The following is a 20,834-nucleotide window of genomic DNA, read 5'->3' as shown; positions in this document are numbered from 1 at the left end:
CACAGGCCCATGTAACTCGCCGCCCCTGCCCAGAGTATGAAAATGATTGTTCCAAACTATTGAGCAGATAATTATGTAAGAACCTGGATAGAAAATCAGGACTGATTCACAACTGACCTGTTAGTTTAACACGGTGGGCTACTGGGAATGGCTAGTATTCCCCATGAATAATTCTCCTAGTTTTAGGGCCATGGTTTGCACTTTATTGCATGGATCTGCAAATGTTCTTCTCACGGAGACACTGATCTTTATATTTGCACCAGCATGTTATCTATGGTCATTACATTTTCAGTGATGATCCCACATTGAAAAATACAGTAACTCCTCACTTAACGTTGTAGTTCTGTTCCTGAAAAATGCTACTTTAAGCAAAACGATGTTAAGCGAATCCAATTTCCCCATAAGAATTAATGTAAGGGGGCGGGGGGTTAGGGTCCAGGGAAATGATTTTTGCAAGACAAAAGGCTATATTTTATATATATACACACACATATACACAGTATAAGTTTTAAATAAACAGTTTAATACTGTACACAGCAGTGATGATTGTGAAGCTTGGTTGAGGGGGTGGAGTCAGAGGGTGGGATATTTCCCAGGGAATGCCTTACTGCTAAATGATGAACTAGCACTCGGCTGAACCCTCAAGGGTTAACACATTGTTGCTAATGTAGCCTCACACTCTACAAGGCAGCATGAATGGAGGAAGGGGAGACAGCATGGCAGAGAGAGACAGAGACACACACCGTGTGTGTCAGAGAGAGACGTGCATTGCGCCTTTAAGTATGCTGACCCCACTCTAAGTACATTGCCTTTTTAATAGATCAGCAAGTTAAGACAGCAGCTGCTGCCAGCAAGCTCCCTCCCCCTTGAGCCCTGTAGTGTCCCCCCCTGCTCTATAGAGATGGGGTAAGTGGGGGGCAGGAGCAGGGGGACACCCTGACATTAGCCCCTCTCTTCCCTCCATCCCCTGCACAGCAAGCAGGAGGCTCCCGGGAGCAGCTCCAAGCCAGAGGGCAGGAGCAGCACATGGCAGTGGGGGGAGGGACAGCTGAACTGCCCGGCAATTGATGGCCTGCTGGGCGGCTGCTGCACAGGGAACATAGAGGAGATGATAGGGGGGCTGTCGGCCCACCCTGGTTCCAAGCCCCCACCACTAGCTCCAATGGGCTGCTCTTCCTGCAAGCAGTGGACAAAGCAGGTGGCTGCCAAACAACGTTATAAGGGAGCATTGCGCAACTTTAAACGGGCATGTTCCCTAATTGATCTGCAAAATAACAACGAAACATTAACCGGGACTACGTTAAGTGAGGCGTTACTGTAGATGTGGTACATAACAGGGGTGGTGCTGGGAAAGGATTCTGATAGAATAATGTGAAAAATAGGAACAAATATTTATTGCAAAATCAAGGATCTTCCTACCAGATACTGAGCAACAGGGAAAAGTAAATTACACAAAGAAACATAATAAGTATTTTGAAAAAACAAATCCCCAACAACCAATTCCCCACCTGGAAAAGCTTGTGATGTGATGGATGCTGGGAATATTTTATTCTGTGTGTCTCAATGGGATTTCCCAGTCACTCGCTTCATATTTATTTCATGTTGCTTTTACTGCTGTTATTGGCTCATTGGTCTACTTGAATAAATAGAGGACAGAAGGGCAGATCTTTAGCATCTCGCCAACGTTCCGTGTGTGCTTTCCCTTTATATCGCACCATTGCACGGCAGAGAAAAGATAGGCATCTGACCTATCTCAGCACCGCAGTTTTGCGCTCTCTCTGCCAAGGGCTAACAGCAGGGCACCCAGTGATTAGGCAGTTTGCACAGAGCATTTATTTAAGGACAAAAACCTTACTGAGAAAAAAGATCAATAAAACAATAACAAGTGGAAAGGCAGACTTCTGCTTCCCAGAGGTCCCGCATCAGTCCTATGGAGACCCTGCCATGTTCTAGTCCTTCCACTCCTTCACAGGGTTTGACCTATCGATTAACGTCAGTTTGTTGGCTCAAAATGAGAGAGTCTGTTTAAACTCACCCTTTAGACCCCAAAATTTGTCCCCAAGCTCCTGAAGCAGGTAAAATCAGCCAGTGCCCTTGTCCCGGGGGCAAATCCTTAAAGGCTGGGAATCTGTGTAACCAACCATAGGACTTTGCATTGATCTTCCCAGATTCCCAGAAAATCCACCCAGTGAGCCGGGAACATACAATTACCTGTAATACACATATTGATACATAGGTCTGTCAATATACTATGGGCCCATGTTGTCCGGCCCATCTGAATACAGTAGTCTCTGAAGTTTTCATACTTTTAAGCTCTGGCTCAAGCCCACAGATCACATTTATCAGGTGTCAAGTATCAGAGGGGTAGCCGTGTTAGTCTGAATCTGTAAAAAGCAACAGAGGGTCCTGTGGCACCTTTGAGACTAACAGAAGTATTGGGAGCATAAGCTTTCGTGGGTAAGGACCTCACTTCTTCAGCTTGCATCTGAAGAAGTGAGGTTCTTACCCACGAAAGCTTATGCTCCCAATACTTCTGTTAGTCTCAAAGGTGCCACAGGACCCTCTGTTGCATTTATCAGGTGGAAACAACCGCTCCCAAAGAGGCTGTGTGTGTTTGCAATATCTGTCACAACGGTAATACAGGCTGAATCGAGACACCCACTCAAGATTTTCTTTCCTTAATTTCTGCCATTAAAAAGTGTCACGTTCTGTACTTCAGGATGGTCCAGTTTGCAGACAGAGAGCTAGCAGGGGGTCTGAAGGAACATGGGACTCTGACAGGAGCATAGAGACTAGAAAATAGCAAGCTAAATGGGACTTTGCAACAACATTGTACTCCTTGTGGAGCCATAGAGACCAGGATTGAGAGCCTAGGATTTTCTGTGAGGAAACATGGGAGTCCTCCTGAGGCATGGAGACTAATAAGGTAGCTCAGAGCAGCTCTACAGAAAAGACGTTGTCTTCCAGGCTCATAGAGCTTAGGGAAATGGAAGCTAGAAGAAGTTCAGCAAGAACATTGTAATCCTCCAGGGTCATAGAGCGTAGAGCAATGAATGCTACGAGAGGTTCAGCAAGAACATTGTAACCTCCAGGGTCATAGAGTGTAGGGCAATGGATGCTACGAGAGGTTCAGCAAGAACATTGTAATCCTCCAGGGTCATAGAGCGTAGAGCAATGGAAGCTACAAGAGGTTCAACAAGAACATTGTAACCTCCAGGGTCATAGAGTGTAGGGCAATGGATGCTACGAGAGGTTCAGCAAGAACCTCTAGGATCATAGAGACTATGACACCACAGGCCAGAGAATCCAGTTTCTTGGGATCACAGCCTTGCATCACCCTCTGGGGGACAGTTTTATGTGGGACAAAAATACACAAAAGTAAGGGAAAACTCTCTCCCCATTGAAAGAGACCGGCGGGAAAGCAAAGAGCAGCTCCTCGTTGCTGAGGTCATAAAATGACACTCGCCCCAGTTCATAGTCCAGATAGATGCCGATCTCATTGTTGTTATTTTTGAGGGGCACATAGGTGTTGGAAGGGCTGGTGAGCGCCACGCAGAGGTGATCATATTTCTGCAAACCCAAGACTCCCGTGTTGGGTCGAAAGACAATATGTCCCTTCCTTCTCACAGACTCTCTGGCCACACCCACAGTCCAGAACATCCCATCCACCTCCACCTCCCAGTAGTGTCTCCCCGAGGTGAATCCCTCACAGCCCAACACACAGGGATCAGTGTCAAATCTCTCCGGACGGTCAGGCATCTTCTGACTTGGTTTTCCCCATCTGGCACCTTTCAGGTCCTCAGAGAGGATGAGTTCAGGACCTGCCGTGTCTGGATCCAGAGTCACGTTCACTGCATGACAGAGAGAGAATCTTAGCATTAGAGGCTGAACTCAGCACTGGGGGGAAGGTTGGACAGAATATTCAAGTTAGACATTAGTACAAAATAATCATCTACAACTGGGTGCCCACAATGTCCCCCACAACGACTTCTTTTTCTAGGTGAAAGGTAAGTCTGAAAGTCCACACCAAACCCTTGGTTGTTAAAGGCCTACCAGGGATGCTGGAGCTATCAACGACCAGTGTGAAAAAACTAGGACATTCGGAGGTGAGGATACAAGCAAGGTACAAGGACAGTTTATGTTTGTGTTTTAAAAGCAAGAAACATTGAAAAGATAGGACATTATAAGTGATGGTCATTCAAATAACCTTCACTCTGCCCCTCTAGGTACCCACTCTTCCACCTTTCCCTTCTTCTATCCAGGTAAGCTGGAACAATTTGTACAGTGGGGGTGCTGAGAGCCATTGAACCAAACACTAAACCCTGGATATGATGGAAATCACTTGAAGACAGCACCCCTAGTTCCAGCACCTATGCTTCCATCTCTCCTGGTTCTGTAAAATGTGTCCTTTTAGGATCAAGGATACAAGTTCTTATAGCCATAGACAGGGTAGAACTGAACACTGCACTGAGAGTGGAGTTAAGAAAATGGGAACAATAAACCATCATTTTAAAAGTTCCTTTCATGCATACACAATTCTGAATGTCGACACACACAATAAATATGCTGCCTCACCGCACCCACCAGTTTTGTACACTTGTGATCTAGACGTAGGAGGTGAGTTTACATAGGCACACTAGCTCCATGCACGAGGACCCCTGTGCAACTCTTGGGGCATAAGATCTTTGTAAATAAGGTGGGATAATTGACGCTCATGTACTGCGATGGATCAGAAATGGACAAAGCAGCTCGTCTCCTGTGCACTCCACATGGTCCTAAAGAAGGATTAATGTGACCCAACCATTTTTAGATTTTAGCATCTCCATCAACAAAATCACGGATAATTGTCAACCAACTAAAGTTCTGGAAAGAAGCTTAAACTTACAAGACACCCAAATATTTCCTAGTGTGGATGGATAAAGTTATTGCAGAGTCTTTCATACAAGGGGGCAGAGTTAAGGTTGTCATAAGTGACCTTACCTGAGAAATTCCTTGCTTTCACATGCTGGGTATTTTTGCAATGTAATTCTTAAAATGTCCTGCCTGAATGTCTGCAGTGTGGTTGCAGCAGTGTCAGACCTGGGATATTAGAGAGACAAGGTGGGTGATGGAATATCTTTTACCTGAAGAAGAGCTCTGTGTAGCTTGAAAACGTGTTTCTCCCACCAACAGAAGTTGGTCCAATAAAAGATATCACCTCCCCCACCTTGTCTCTGCCTTAATGTATTTGTTTAAACAATATTGTATCTTTGTGTTTCTTGGACGCTTCATCCTGAATTTCCTAGTTTCTAATGAGTATTGTTTTTTTAAATCCTAATGTTCCTGCAAAGTGCTGATTTGTCTGTTGGGGGGGGGGGGGGAGCTGATTGGCGGGGGCCCACCGGTGTGTGCTGACCACCCACTATTTTATTTCCACAGGGCTTGGGTGCTCCAGCCCCAGAGCCCCCACGGAGTTGGCGCCTATGGGCCCGACACCCCATTGGGAAGCTCAGCAGACGTTCCAGTGGCTGGGGAAAGTGCATTGCACGCTGACGAAATTTCGGAGCGAGGGTTTGTGTGTCTCACCTTTGAATTGCTTCAGAGTTTGGGGGTTGAGGGAGAACTCCGGCGTCCTTTGCCTTGGAGAAAGAGCCATTGCAGCTCGCACCTTCCCCTCCTCACAGCTAGAGGAGGAAAAACACCAACCACACATTTATTAATCATCACCTGATTGCTCAGTTCAAGTGGCAGCAAAACATCAAGGGGCCTATTTGTGCCTGGACCTGGCATGGGTCTGCAAGTGCTCTCGAGGCTGGGGGAGTGATGGGGAAAGACCCACGATGGGGGGCAGTGTGGAGCAGTGGAAAGAGCACTGGACTGGGAACCGGGACACCAGGCTTCAGCTCCCTGTGTTCTGCAACACACATGCTGGGTGACTAAAGGCAAGTGACTTCCACTCCCACCTTCTGCCTGGCTTGTCTAGACTGTACATTCTCCAGGGCAGGGACTGTCTCTTTGTGCGTATGTAGTGGGGTCCTGATATCAGCTGGGGGTATAGGTACCATGGTAATATAAATACTTGGGAGTCTTTTCACCACCATTCCCACACAGGGACTAGGCAAAATGTCCATCCCTGGTCCCTTCTGACAGCTGCTTATTCCCTGTCTTATAGCTTTTCAGCTCTTTGGGTGAATATTTTAAAACTTTTCTCTGCAACCATGACAGTTGCCTTAAATTGCCTTAAAAAAAGAAGCCGCTGAGGTTTTAGTGTAATCACATGACTCCAGGAAATGGGGCTTTGAGAAAACAAACAAACAAAAAATCACCACCCAGACGTGTAACATTGGAGATGTGTCTTTCAGCCAATGCCCAAGCCCCTTACCTGCATTGTGAAGTATGAGGGGGGAGTGAGAAGGAACCACGTACCCGTTCAATATGTCTCTGGTGTCCTATAAGTCAGAGGGAGAGGAAAGGGAGTTCATCTCCACATGCCATGCTCCTCCTGCTCCAGAAGCAGCTCATTTTTTGATCACTACTTCAGTTTCACAGTTACCAATAGCTGGTCAATTCAGATCTATGTCTTTAATCTCTCGATTCCAATCGTTAACTCTCTGAACTCCAGCGATTAGGGTTTGGGGCTTGGAGAACCTTTTCTCCACTGCTAAAATAGAAACTTCCTATTTATGAACTTAACTTTGACTTAATTTAGGAAGTCAAATCACCCAGGGAACAGAAACAAAACCATGTGATTTTGGCGTCCAATCACAAGGCACCAGCAGCAAATAATGAACATTGTATATGCATAGTAGTAGCCTGCGTATGAGCAATCCGGACCCCACCTGCAAACTAAAGGCCCAGGTGCATGCTCAAACCTGAGTTTCGGAGTCACTTACAAATTTGTGCCTGCAACTAGAGGTGCAGGAATTGACAAGCTGGGCTGAGACCTTGGTCAAAATGTACAAGAGTACTTGTGGCACCTTAGAGACTAACAAATTTATTAGAGCATAAGCTTTCGTGGACTGTCAAAATGTGTCTCACAGAGATAAATGCACTGGGACCACGCCCTCCCCCAGGAAGCTGGCCCCGGTCACTTGGAACTGCACTGAGATCTGGTGTGATACATGGATCCAGACAGAGATACCAGTGCCTGCTGATAGTGTGTGTGTGGGGGGGGGTGTGGGGAGGGGGGGGGCAGAGTGAGGGCACCCGGCTTCAGCAGTGTTACTGAGCATGCTCAGTCCACGTGAGCATGATCAGTACAATCCAAGCAGCAAATCTGGGATGGGGCATGTGACCCCACATTCCCCCACCCTCTATGCCTCTGGATCCAGAGGCTAAAATGAATTCACACAAACCTTTAGTCAAAGACCTATCAGACAACTAATGTAGAAGACAAAGATTAAACAAGATCCAATAACTGGACGTTAAAGCTGGACAAATTCAGATCGGAAACAAGGTATTAGTTTTTAAACAGGAGGGTAATTAGCCATTGGAACAATTTACCACCACCGGCAATTTTAAAATCAAGACCGGATTTTTTATTTTCTTCTGAAAACTGTGCTCTAGCTCAAACAGGAATTATTTCAGGGAAGTTCTATGGCCTCACAGAGGTCAGACTTGATGATCACAAGTATCAGGGGGTAGCCGTGTTAGTCTGTATCCACAAATACAACAAGGAGTCTGCTGGCACCTTAAAGACTAACAGATTTATTTGGGCATAAGCTTTCATGGGTAAAAATAGGGGTTACATTTCTAGATGTTGAATCATTCAACCTGTTCTACATTAATGATGGCTCAAAAATAGCAAAGATGTTGGGTTCCTTCTCCAACAAAGAAACAGAAGAAGTTGGAGCAGTTAGCACGGAAGTAAAAATAACTCTGGATAAAGAACAGACAAAAGGCTATATGGGAAATATGAGGATATAAAAAACAACCAAGGCAGATAGCAGGAGCCCAAAAAGCATCGTTTCTATTGTAGTCAAGAGGAGACTGGCTATTGACTGCAAAAGAGAGAAGGATCAGTTTGAAGGGAATTGAACAACAAACTTACTGCATAATGCAGAGTGTTTCTAAATTCTGGACTGCTAGGGAGACATCGGTAGCTGGTTTTCTTTTTATCAGTGAAAGAGTGATCCTAGCAATTACCATTCCATCGTTCTAGCTCTGATAAGAGAAACAAGGCAGCAAATAGTTAGAGATGTGTTTTAAAATGTCTTGCAGCAGATCCCCCATTTAGTTACTTGATTTGCTACTGGTGGTTTTTATTATAATATGTTTCACTCACTAGCAATTTCCTACCTCGCACTGCTCAGCGGCTGTCTCTGTGGAAGCTGTAACATGGTTTCTTGGTGTGCCGTGCAGAACACAGAGGTGAGTTTTTTGGCCCCTCTTCAGACAACAAAGCAAATTCCTCCTGGTGTTTCTCACACACCCGCTCTGCTTCTGGATCTTTGGCCAACTGCAGAATGAATGGTCTGCCCAGTTCTACAACACTCCCCTGGGTTTCTCTGCACAGAGGAGAGATGTTTCTAGGTGATTCTTCCAAGCACTGGCTAATGCAAGCGCAGCAAATGTTCTCTCTCCAACCGTGAGCACTGGACCTTATAAGCACGTCACAAGGCTAGTGCAAGCGGCCTCCTGTTGGGGAGTTTCAGCTGGATTCTCAGAAGCCACCACTCCTACTGTGTAAAAGAGAGAAGATCAGCTGCAATCTCTTCATCACAGACATGACCTGAGTCTTCTTACCCAGCAACTGGCTGTTTCTTTCCCTGGAAGTGTTTTGTGCGTGTTGTTTTGGTGTTTGCTTCTGGGTTTTCTTTAGGTTGCAACGTGTAATTTTGTCAGCGGGCCAGAGCCTGGGAGGCTCAGCGGAGCAACGAATGAAAAGTGGATCTGAAGAGCCAAATCTTCCTTTCTGTAACTCAGTGGTTCTCAAGCAGGGGTACGCGTCTCTCTGGAGCAGTGGTTCCCAACCTTTAACAACCTGTGAACCCCTTTCACTAAAATGTGAAGTCTCGTGAACCCCCTCCAAAAAATGAATATTTCCAGGGATTTTCTCCTTTACCCGAGTATAAATTATAAAAGCTGTGATCTTGGAAATATAAAATTTGTTTTTATGACATGCTTATTACACACTCTTTATTATTAATTATTATTTATCATTACAGTATTTTTATTGTATTATGAAAATGGCAACACTCTTCCAAGATCTCGCTTTCGTAGCTTGTATCACTTTGAATAAGCCTGTTATAAGACAAGGCTCCTATGTTTCATCAAGGAGTATCAGATGTGAAACAGCAGGAAGGTATTTAAGAAGCCAACTCAAAGAGTTCCTCCTACACAAGCATTCAGGTCTTGAGCAGTCCAGGCAAACACCGCACGTTACAACAAAGCTTAAACTTGTTCTTCATCATGATTTTAAAAACAATACTAGCTGCCTATTTCATTTTAAAACCAGCAAAAAATATCCACCATCCTTTCCATTTCTCATAAGGAGTCTTGAAGTTTAAATCTCCTCAGTGTGATAGAGATGCTTGCTTTGATCTGCTTAGCTCTTGGAAGTCCAGGGGCTCCGGGCTGCTGAGACAACTCTGTCCACCATTAGGGAATTTTTTTCCTGAGAACCCCCTGTAACATTTTGCGAACCCCCAGGGGTTCCCAAACCCCAGTTTGGGAACCACTGCTCTGAAGGGACTCAGAGGTCTTCAAGAGGGTACATCAGCTCATCTAGATATTTGCCTAGTTTTACAACAGGCTGCATAAAAAACACTAGCGAAGTCAGTGCAAACTAAAATTTCAGACAGACAATGACTTTATACTGTTCTACAGACTATACACTGAAATGGAAGTACAATATTTATATTCCAATTGTTTTATTTTATAATTATATGGTAAAATGAGAAAGGCAGCAAGTGTTCGGTACTAGTGGCTGTGACATTTTTGTATTTTTATGTCTGATTTTGTAAGCAAGTCGTTTTTAAGTGAGGTGAAACTTGGGGTACACAAGACAAATCAGACGCCAGTCACCTGGAAAGGTTGAGAGCTGCTGCTGTAACTTCTCTGAAATTAATGAAGATCCACTAGGGACAGAGGCAATGCATGGAGGGGGAAATGGGGGGGGGTCACATGCCCCCCCTCCAGATTTGCTGCTTGGCTTGTACTGAGCATGCTCAGTAACACTGCTGAAGCCAGCTGCCCTCACTCTGTCCCTCCCCCACCCCTGCACTATTGGCAGGCACGGGTTGTCTCTGATTTATTAATCTTATCCACGGGTATGTCTATACTGCAGCTGGAGGTTTCATTTCCAGCTCGTGCAGACATACCCCTGCTAGCTCTGATCAAGCTCGCAGGCTAAAAATAGCAATGGTAGCCCAGGTGGCAGGATAGGGAGCCAGCCACGGTACTTACCCAGGGTTTCAGGTGGGATTGTACTTGAGACGGAGAGCCCGTCCTGCTGCCCACGTCTGTTTTTAGTACACTAGCTCAGTCCGCGCCAGCGTGGGTACTCCTCTATGCAGAGACAACCCCAGGGGATAGAGTGAGGGCAGCCGGCTTCAGCAGTGTTACTGAGTAGGCTTAGTCTGTGTGAACATGCTCAGTACAAGGCAAGTAAATCGGGGGCGGGCTCCTGACCCTGCATGGCCCCCCACCGCATCGCCTCTGCCTATATGAGCTGGAAATTACACCTCCAACTCCAGTGTAGACACATACTAGAACGGCACAGACATTTGTCAGTGATTCCCTCCCACACACACACATACACACACCCGCCTCCCAAAGAAAACAAAATATATTTTTGATGAAATAGAAAAATTCTGATTCCATTGATTTTCGTGGGAAGGGGGGCCTGAGGGGGGAGAGATGTTAAAAAACTGAAAACCCCAAAAGTTTCTATTTTTTTGACCATTGAGAATGAAAGCCTGCTCTGTGTGGGTTTTGTACTGACCTGTCTACGTTGCTTAGGGGTGCGATTCGTTTTACTGGGCTTGCTACAGCAAGACAACCCCTAGCGTGGATGTTGTTGTACCAGCAGAAAGGTGCCTTATATGAGGGCTAGTCTTCATGTACAGCGCTACCGATGCACTCCAGTGGATCAAAGCAAGTTCGATATAATGCAGTTTCACCTATAACACGGTAAGATTTTTTGGCTCCCGAGGACAGCGTTATATCAAGGTAGATGTGTATTGTTATTGATTATTTTTATATTGGTTAAAGTGGTACTTGGATTTCTAGCCCTGCGGTTGATTCATGTACCTGGGTCTTTCCACAACCTGTAGCAGGAATGTGATCTTATAGTGGAATGTCTTTTTCACTTTTCTGTTCCTAGGAACGGGCTGAGCTTTTAACAAATCGGTGTTTCCCTCCCTGTTACCATCCAAGGGTTGTAGAGATACACTTATCTGGGGGCTGTAAAATAATGGGTCAAATCCTGCTCTTGTTTACACCTGTATAAATCGAGAGTGACTCCTGATTCCAGTGGAATTACTTCCATGTTTTGTCAATGTAAATGAGATCAGAAGGTGGCCCAAATCTTCCCTTCTGCCAGGAAAGGTCGGGGGAATTGGCAATGGCTGGGCAGTCCAGAGGGAGATTGGGCCATTGTTCAATGAAATATTATTTAAATTCCCACTCCGTTGCACCCTCACCTCAGCCCGCTCGGACTTACCCCTCTCCCCAGCTCTGGTCAGACTGGAATGGTCAGAGTGTCTTAGGGGAGTTGGGCGCCTGCCTCTCATGGCTTAGCCTCCTTAAAGGCCTTGGAAAATTCCAGTCTTAATCATCCCATCCTCCCCATTCCTGCTAGCACCAATCCTTGCCGAGTTTGCTGTGTTCCCCATTGGTGTTCGAGTCACAAGCCCCTCTGGTGAACCGTATTTATGTTCCCTCCCGACAAATGCTCAATAATATAGATAGGGGGCAGGGAAGACAATAGAAAATACGGGTATTTAAAAATATGGATTTTATCCTTACTTAGGTAAATGCGAATCCTAAAATAAACACAAGTTGGCTTTGAACGTTGAACATTTGCATGAGCAGCAAGGACAACGGAGAAAGCCGCCGGTTGATCTCACTTAACCAGGGAACGTGGGACAATCCTTTGGCAATTTCCACCTTCTGAAGCCAAGAAAGGGCCCCATCCTGTGACTCCCCCGTCTACGTGGGAGGAGCCATGGGCCTGCATAGACCCCCACTTAAATCGCTGCTGATATAGCAAAGGGATGGGTGCTTAGAATGGCACCTAATGTTCAATGAGGGGCATATTTTCAAAAGCACTGAAGTGATTTCGAAGCCAGAGTCCCGTCGACTTTCATTGAGTCGTGAGTTCTCAAGAGTCACTCATCTCCTTTGAAAATGGGATTTAGGCCCTTCTGAAAATTTTATCCCAAGTCTATGAATCCTCTGAATGATTCTCAGTGTCTCTTGTGTAGCTATCATTGCCTATTACATATATTAGGATAACCAGAGGCGGCTCTATGTTTTTTGCCGCCCCAAGCACGGCAGTCAGGTGGCCTTCGGTGACATTTCTGCGGGTGATCTGCCGGTCCCACGCCTTCGGCGTACCCGCCGCCAAAGCCGTGGGACTGGCGGACCTCCCGCAGAAACGCCGCTGAAGGCTGCCTGACTGCTGCCCTCACGGTGACCGGCACGCCGCTCCCCGCCCACCCCGGCGTGCTGCCCCAGGCCTGTGCTTGCTGCGCTGGTGCCGCCCCTGAGGATAACCCCAACTGAGATCAGGGCCCCATTGTGCCGGGCACTGCACAGACACACAGCCAGAGACAGTCCCTGCCCCAGCTGAGATCAGGGCCCCGTTGTGCCGGGCACTGCACAGACACACAGCGAGAGACAGTCCCTGCCCCTGCTGAGATCAGGGCCCCATTGTGCCGGGCACTGCACAGACACACAGCGAGAGACAGTCCCTGCTCCAAAGAGTTTATATTCTCCCTCATCTCTTTTCCTCCTATACATTTTCCTCTCATATTTCCTTCTATAAACATCCTCACCAGTTACTCTTTGTTTCCCGCACCTCTAATCCCTCTGATCTCTCTCCTCTTAGGCCTGGTCTACACTACGGGTTTAGGTCGACTTTAGCGGCGTTAAACCGAATTAAGCCTGGACACGTCCACACAACGAAGCCCTTTCTTTCGACTTAAAGGGTCCTTTAAACCGGTTTCTTTACACCACCTCTGACGAGGGGATTAGCGATAAAACCGGTCTTTGCGGGTCGGAATTGGGGTAGTGTGGACGGAATTCGACGTTATTGGCCTCCGGGAGCTATCCCACAGTGCTTCATTGTGACCGCTCTAGACAGCACTCTCAACTCAGATGCACTGACCAGGTAGACAGGAAAAGACCCGCAAAGGTTTGAATTTCATTTCCTGTTTGCCCAGCGTGGAGAGCACAGGTGACCCCGCAGAGCTCATCAGCACAGGTAACCGTGATGGAGTCCTCCCAGGATCGCAAAAGAGCTCCAGCATGGACCGAACGGGAGGTACGAGATCTGCTCGCCATATGGGGAGATGAAGCAGTGATAGCTGAACTCCGTAGCAGTAAAAGAAATGGAAAAGTATTAGAAAAGATCTCCAAGGCCATGAAGGACCGAGGCCATAACAGGGACACACAGCAGTGCCGCGTGAAAATTAAGGAGCTACGGCAAGCTTACCACAAAGCCAGAGAAGCAAACGGAAGGTCCGGGGCAGAGCCGCAAACTTGCCGCTACTACGCGGAGCTGCATGCGATCCTAGGGGGTGCAGCCACCACTACCCCAACCGTGTGCTATGACTCTCTCACTGGAGAAACACACAGGGAAGACAGTTCAGGGAACGAGGAAGATGACGATGGAGGTACTGTAGGTAGCTCACAGCAGCAAGGAAGCGGAGAAACCGGTTTCCCCAACAGCCAGGATATGTTTGTGACCCTGGACCTGGAACCAGTAACCCCCGAACTCACCCAAGACCCTCAGGGCACACAGGAGACCTCTGGTGAGTGTAACTTTGTAACTATTTGTAAACATTGCAAAAAAAAAGCAAGCGTGTTTAATGATTACTTTGCCCTGGCAATCGCGGCCAGTACATCTACTGGAAAAGTCTGTTAACGTGTATGGGGATGGAGCGGAAATCCTCCAGGGACATCTCCAGAAAGCTCTCCTGGTTGAAATGGGGTGATTTTATTAAGGGGACATTCAGAGGCGCCCGTTCCTGCTCTTCTGACCAGAAATGTTCCCCGCTGTTAACCACGCGGTGGGGGGAGGGGTGAAGTGATCATCCCAGAGAATCGTGTGTGTGTGTGTGGGGGGGGGGGGGGGGTTACTTGTGTTTGTGCCGCATGTTAACCGGGAAACCGCAGCCCCCTCCTTTTACATTGAAACCCCATTTTAAATGGACAACCCAATTCATCCTTGATATGGGAAATGCGCTGCTGTTTGCAACCTTTCCCGCATGTTAAGAAGGTTAAAAAAGCCAAAACACTGTGGCCTACGATGGCTGCCTGCAAGCCGAAATATGCGACCTTGTAATGAAAGAGTGTACCCATTGTTCTCTAAAATGTGTCTTTTTTAACCACCTCTCCCTTCTCCTCCGCCAGCTGCAAATGTTTCTCCTTCGCAGAGGCTCGTGAACATTAGAAAGAGAAAACGTAGGACGAGGGACGAGATGTTCACGGAGCTCCAGATGTCCGCCCAGGCTGATAGAGCACAGCAGAATGCGTGGAGGCAGTCAATGACGGAGATGAGAAAAGCCCAATATGAACGAGAGGAGAGGTGGCGGGCTAAATCGCGGGAAGAACAGAGCAAGTGGCGGGCTGAAGACGATAGGTGGCGTCAGCTTGCAGACAGACGGCAAGAGGCAATGCTCCGTCTGCTGGAGCATCAAACTGATATGCTCGAGCGTATGGTTGAGTTGCAGGAAAGGCAGCAGGAGCAGAGACCGCCGCTACAGCCCCTGTGTAACCAACAGCCCTCCTCCCCAAGTTCCATAGCCTCCTCACCCAGACGCCCAAGAACACAGTGGGGGGGCCTCCGTCCACCCAGTCACTCCACCCCAGATGATCGCCCAAGCATCAGAAGGCTGGCCTTCAATAAGAGTTAAAGTTTTAAAATGCAGTGTGTCCTTTTCCATCCCTCCTTCCCCACCCATCCCAGGCTACCTTGGCAATTATCCCCCTACCTCTGTAAGGAACTAATAAAGAATGCATGAATGTTAAAAAAAAATGACTTTATTGCCTCTGCAAGCGGGAGGGGAGGGTGCGGTGGGGTGGTTGGTTTACAGGGAAGTAGAGTGAACCGGGTCGGGGGGGGGGGGTTTGGAGGGTTCATCAAGGAGAAACAAACAGAAGTTTCACACAGTAGCCTGGCCAGTCACAAAACTCGTTTTCAAAGCTTCTCTGATGCGCACCGCGCCCTGCTGTGCTCCTCTAACCGCCCTGGTGTCTGGCTGCGCGTAATCAGCGGCCAGGCGAGTTGCCTCAACCTCCCACCCCGCCATAAAGGTCTCCCCCTTACTCTCACAGATATTGTGGAGCGCACAGCAAGTAGCAATAACAATGGGGATATTCTTTTCGCTGAGGTCTGAGCGAGTCAGTAAGCTGCGCCAGCGCGCTTTTAAATGTCCAAATGCACATTCCACCACCATTCGGCACTTGCTCAGCCTGTAGTTGAACAGGTCCTGACTCCTGTCCAGGCTGCCTGTGTACGGCTTCATGAGCCATGGCATTAAGGGGTAGACTGGGTCCCCAAGGATCACGATAGGCATTTCAACATCCCCAATGGTCACTTTCTGGTCCGGGAAGAAAGTCCCTTCCTCCAGCTTTCGAAACAGAGCAGAGTTCCTGAAGACGCGAGCATCATGTACCTTTCCCGGCCATCCCACGTTGATGTTGGTGAAACGTCCCTTGTGATCCACCAGGGCTTGCAGCAGCATTGAAAAGTACCCCTTGCGGTTTACGTAGTCGGTGGCTTGGTGCTCCGGTGACAAGATAGGGATATGGGTTCCGTCTATGGCCCCGCCACAGTTTGGGAATCCCATTTCAGCAAAACCATCCACTATTGACTGCACGTTGCCCAGAGTCACTACCCTTGCTATCACCAGGTCTTTCATTGCCCTGGCAAATTGGATCACAGCAGCCCCCACCGTAGATTTGCCCACTCCAAATTGATTCCCGACTGACCGGTAGCTGTCTGGCGTTGCAAGCTTCCACAGGGCTATCGCCACTCGCTTCTCAACTGTGAGGGCTGCTCTCATCTTGGTATCCTGGCGTTTCAGGGCAGGGGACAGCAAGTCACAAAGTTCCATGAAAGTGCCCTTACGCATGCGAAAGTTTCGCAGCCACTGGGAATCGTCCCATACCTGCAGCACGATGCGGTCCCACCAGTCTGTGCTTGTTTCCCGGGCCCAGAATCGGCGTTCCACGGCATCAACCTGCCCCAGTGACACCATGATTTCCACATTGCTGGTGCCTGTGCCTTGTGAGAGGTCTATGTCCATGTCAATTTCCTCATCACTCTCGTCGCCGCGCTGCAATCGCCTCCTCGCCTGGTCCGGGTTTCGCCTTGGCATGTCCTGGCTCTGCATATACTCCAGGACAATGCGCGTGGTGTTCATAGTGCTCATAATTGCCGCGGTGATCTGAGCGGGCTCCATGATCCCAGTGCTAGCTATGGCGCCTGGTCAGAAAAAAGGCGCGAAAGTAGTATCTGATGGACCAGGAGAAGGAGGGAGGGCGGGAGGGAGGGAGGGCCGAGTGACGACATGGCGTACAGGTACAGGAACAGGGAGAAACACAAACAACTGTCACACAGAATGTTCCCCCCAAAGATTAAAATGAAAACCCTGGGCTTAGCAGGCCATTGATTTCACGGAGGAAGGGGAAGCATATGAATACAGAACAAATCTATTTTTTACATCTTAAGGTGGCAGCCGACGGTGCAGCATGAGTGACAGCCATACCCATACCAGTACGACGATGACGGATACCAGTCATAAAATACCATCATCTGCAAAAAGGCAAGGGGCTGCTGCTGTGTAGCAATGCAGCCCCATGTCTGCCAGCCCCACGTCCGCCAGCACCCAGCATCGCCCTCGGCCTCTTCTGGGTGCTTAGCAGACAATACTGGGCAATTGGCAGAAAACAGTATATTACGACTGGTAGCCATCATCATCGAAACAGTAGCATGTCTGCCCAGGTGGCCATGATTGACAGCCACACCAATACGATGACGACGGGTACCAATCATAATATACCATCGCCTGGCAAGGGGCTGGTGCAATGCAGCCCTACGGCTGCCAGCCCCATGGCTATCACTCATGCTACACCGTCTACCGCCAAAAGGCAGTTAGCAGCTGCTGCTGTGTAGCAATGCAGTCCCACGTCTGCCAGCACCCAGAGGACATATGGTGACGGTGAGCTCAGCTGAGCTGAGCGGGCTCCATGCTTGCCGTGGTATGTTGTCTGCACAGGTAACCCAGGTAAAAAGGCGCGAATCTATTGTCTGCGTTGCTGTGACGAGGGGGGAGGGGCCTGACGACATGTACCCAGAACCGCCCGCGACACTGTTTTGCATCATCCGGGCATTGGAATCTCAACCCAGAATTCAAAGAAAAGGCGCGAACCGCTTCTCGGCTCTCTGAGCTGTGGCGCAAACGTAGTATCTGACGGACTAGGGGAAGGAGGGAGGGCGGGCTGAGTGACGACATGGCGTACAGGCACAGGGAATTAAAATCAAGAACGGTGGCTGTGCATCAGGGAGAAACACAAACAACTGTCACACAGAATGTTCCCCCCAAAGATTAAACTGAAAACCCTGGGCTTAGCAGGCCGTTGATTTGACGGAGGGAGGGGGAAGCAAATGAATACAGAGCAAATCTATTTTTTACATCTTAAGACGACGGTGCAGCGTGACTGATAGCCCTCGGCATCTTTCTGGGTGCTTGGCAGCAAATACGGAGCGGCGTATGACGATGGTCTTCAGGCCTATTGCACAATCGGCTGCTCGGGGAAGACTCTGCTAACGTGCGATGACCCGACTTGTAATAGGACGGCTAATAGTCGTAATACACCATTTACTGCCAAAAGGCAAGCCCCACGGCTGCCAGCACCCAGATCGCCGATGAAGGCTACCAGTCTACTGCACCGTCTACCGCCAAAAGGCAGTTAGCAGCTGCTGCTGTGTAGCAATGCAGTCCCACGTCTGCCGACACCCAGAGGACATATGGTGACGGTGAGCTGAGCTGAGCGGGCTCCATGTTGTCTGCACAGGTAACCCAGGTAACCCAGGTAAAGAGGCGCGAATCTATTGTCTGCCGTTGCTGTGACGGGGGAGGGAGGGGCCTGACGACATGTACCCAGAACCGCCCGCGACACTGTTTTGCATCATCCGGGCATTGGGATCTCAACCCAGAATTCAAAGGGGCGGCGGAGACTGCGGGAACTGTGGGATAGCTGTGGGATAGCTACCCATACTGCAATGCTCTGGAAGTCGACGCTAGCCTTGTACTGTGGACGCGGTCCGCCGACTAGAGCACCTAGAGCATTTTATTGTGTGGACACACACAATCGGCTGTATACAACCGATTTCAATAAAACCGGCTTCTATAAATTCGAACTAATTTCGTAGTGTAGACGTACCCTTAGAAAAGATCCTCTCCTGCTCATCCGAGGAGGGATCCTGCAGTAGGGGGAGTGTATCCCTGTCTGTGTATCCCTGTCATGAACTGTCTGTGCCATGAATTGTCTGCCGGCGTTAGAGAAACCGGGCTCTCTCTGGGCTCCAGTAGGAGGTGGCGTGGGCAGTCAGATAGTGCTGTGAAGCGAGTGTTAGAAGCTGGGTCGGACAGACTAGAATTCCACCAGGAGATTCTACGGAGCAGATGCCAGATCCAGGCCCCAGGGGTGCGGGGAAGAGGAATACCTGATCTTGCAGCTCAGTGACAGATTCTGACCTGGGAGTTTTTGTCTGCCACCCAGCAGAACGGGAAGATTCTCCCAGCAAAAGTGACTGCTATGAAAGTGAAGATCTCAGTGTGGTTCTCAGCGTTGAAAAATGTCACCTGCCCCCTTTTGTAGTCCAGGGCGACCCAGATCTTCCTGGGTCTCCTATCCGGTGGCAGGCTTGTCCAAGGAGAAGTGAGAGCCACATACTGAATTGGGTTCAGCTGCCCCACAGCCCAGATCCCCTCCTCTGGCTCCAAGCTGACCCCTCCCTTTCTCGTCACAGACTCTCTGGCCACCCCCACGGCCCAACTGCTCCCGTCCACCTCCACTTCCCAGCAATGTCTCCCCGAGGTGAACCCCTCACAGCCCAGCACACAGGGAACGGGATCAAATCTTCTGAAGTTGTCGGGCACGTCCTGCCGTGCAGGTCCCCATTTCACGCTTTTCCCATCCTCAGACAGGATGAGATGAGGATGAGCCGTGTCTGGATCCAGGGTCACGTTGGCTGGGGGGGAGGAGAGAATCAAAGTGTTAGGGGCACTCCCTTAGATCCCTTTGAAAATTCCTGCCTTTAATGGATAAGGAAAACCTTCAGTTGCACAAGATGAGGTAACTGGCAGGTCACCAACTTTGTTGCTGATGTAGGCTCAGCTAGGAGGGGGTGGGAGGGTGTCTATTTCTGAATCCGTAACAAGGTCCTGCCACTCAAGCTACATTTTATTAAGGTATCTAAACTGCTCCCCTTCTTCCCTTTGCTGTTTTATCAGCTTCATTTCAACAACTTCCCCTTGACACTGCCCATTGGATGCTACGGGCCATAGGCGCCGACTTCTACTGGCGCCGGTGGGTGTTCGACCCTCCTCTGTCCCCGGCCCCGCCCCGACTTCACCCCACCCTGCCCCCATTCCAACTCCTTCCCCAAAGTCCCTGCCCCAACTCCACCCCCTCCCTGCCCCTATTCCGACTCCTTCCCCAAATCCCTGCCCCGGCCCTGCCTGTTCCCCACCTCCTCCCCTGAGCGAGCCATGTTCCCGCTCCTCCCCCCTCCCTCCCGGAGCTTGCTACAGCTGTTTGGCGGTGGCAAGCGCTGGCAGGTAGGTGGAGGAGCAGGGACGCGGCGCGTTCAGGGGAGGAGGTGGAGGTGGAGGTGAGGCAGGGGGTGGGGCGGGGAGCTTGGCTGCCAGTGGGTGCAGAGCACCCACTACTTTTTCCTCGTGGGTCTTCCAGCCCCGGAGCACCCACGGAGTCCGCGCCTATGCTACTGGCAAAGGAGCCCGAGTTGTATCATTGTGACACCATTTGCTGACTCATTTCAACCAATGGGATTGCAAAGGAACTGTAGGGAGTGAATGATGACAGGCTGAAATACTTCTGATGTCACAATGCTGTACCAAATGGGCACTGAGTGGAAATCAGGATTTTCTGGTGTCCGGGTTTTTTGACTGTCATCAAACTCAACAGGGTTCTTCCCATCGACGCCTGGAAGGTTCCCTGACATTTTAAAATTGATTGGACAAGGTCTTCAAAATTTATCACATTACAGTCAGAGAAATGCCATTGAGTGCAAGGCCTCACCTCTCTCACTAAAAAATGTTCATAAGAACATAAGAATGTCCACACTGGGTCAGACCAATGGTCCATCTAGCCCAGTATCTTGTCTTCTGGCAGTGGCCAATGCTACGTGCTTCAGAGGGAATGAACAGAACAGAAAAATGACCCTGATGTCCAGTCCCAGCTTCTGACAGTCAAAGGCTTAGGGACCCCCAGGGCATATGGTTTGCATTCCGGACCATCTTGGCTAACAGCCATTGATGGACCTGTCCTCCAGGAATTTATCTAATTCTTTTTGAACCCAGTTTTACTTTTGGCCTTCACAACATCCCGTGGCAATGAGTCCCACAGGTTGACTGTGCATTGTCTGAAGAAGTACT

At 49.0% G+C, this 20,834-nt stretch overlaps 3 protein-coding genes across 3 annotated transcripts in view; 1 reads left to right on the top strand and 2 right to left on the bottom strand.

The window, feature by feature from the left end:
• Positions 1-1,377: 1,377 nt before the first annotated feature.
• Positions 1,378-16,613, bottom strand: LOC122173352 (uncharacterized). Its single transcript, XM_065564625.1, has 3 exons — positions 8,030-16,613; positions 5,566-6,428; positions 1,378-3,851 (listed from the first exon to the last, which is right to left on the bottom strand). The coding sequence occupies exon 1, from the start codon at positions 16,611-16,613 to the stop codon at positions 15,312-15,314; it is 1,302 nt and encodes a 433-aa protein (XP_065420697.1). The 3' UTR covers positions 1,378-3,851; positions 5,566-6,428; positions 8,030-15,311.
• On the top strand, positions 13,418-15,062 carry LOC135974966 (uncharacterized). Its single transcript, XM_065564667.1, has 2 exons — positions 13,418-13,958; positions 14,560-15,062. Exons 1-2 carry the CDS (start codon positions 13,418-13,420, stop codon positions 15,060-15,062), a joined length of 1,044 nt encoding a protein of 347 aa, XP_065420739.1.
• LOC101949018 (zinc finger protein RFP-like) overlaps positions 15,276-20,834 on the bottom strand; it is a 23,492-nt gene continuing 17,933 nt past the window's right edge. Inside the window, exon 8 of the mRNA XM_005312485.4 lies at positions 15,276-19,408. Within this exon, the coding sequence (XP_005312542.2) occupies positions 18,894-19,408 (515 nt within the window). The 3' untranslated portion in view covers positions 15,276-18,893. The remainder of the gene's footprint in view (positions 19,409-20,834) is intronic.

This window comes from Chrysemys picta, chromosome 12, assembly GCF_011386835.1.
Source record: "Chrysemys picta bellii isolate R12L10 chromosome 12, ASM1138683v2, whole genome shotgun sequence".
Classification (NCBI taxonomy): Eukaryota; Metazoa; Chordata; order Testudines; family Emydidae; genus Chrysemys; species Chrysemys picta.
The sequence above is the reverse complement of the archived record's forward strand: the minus strand, read 5'-3'. Positions and strand labels throughout refer to the sequence as shown.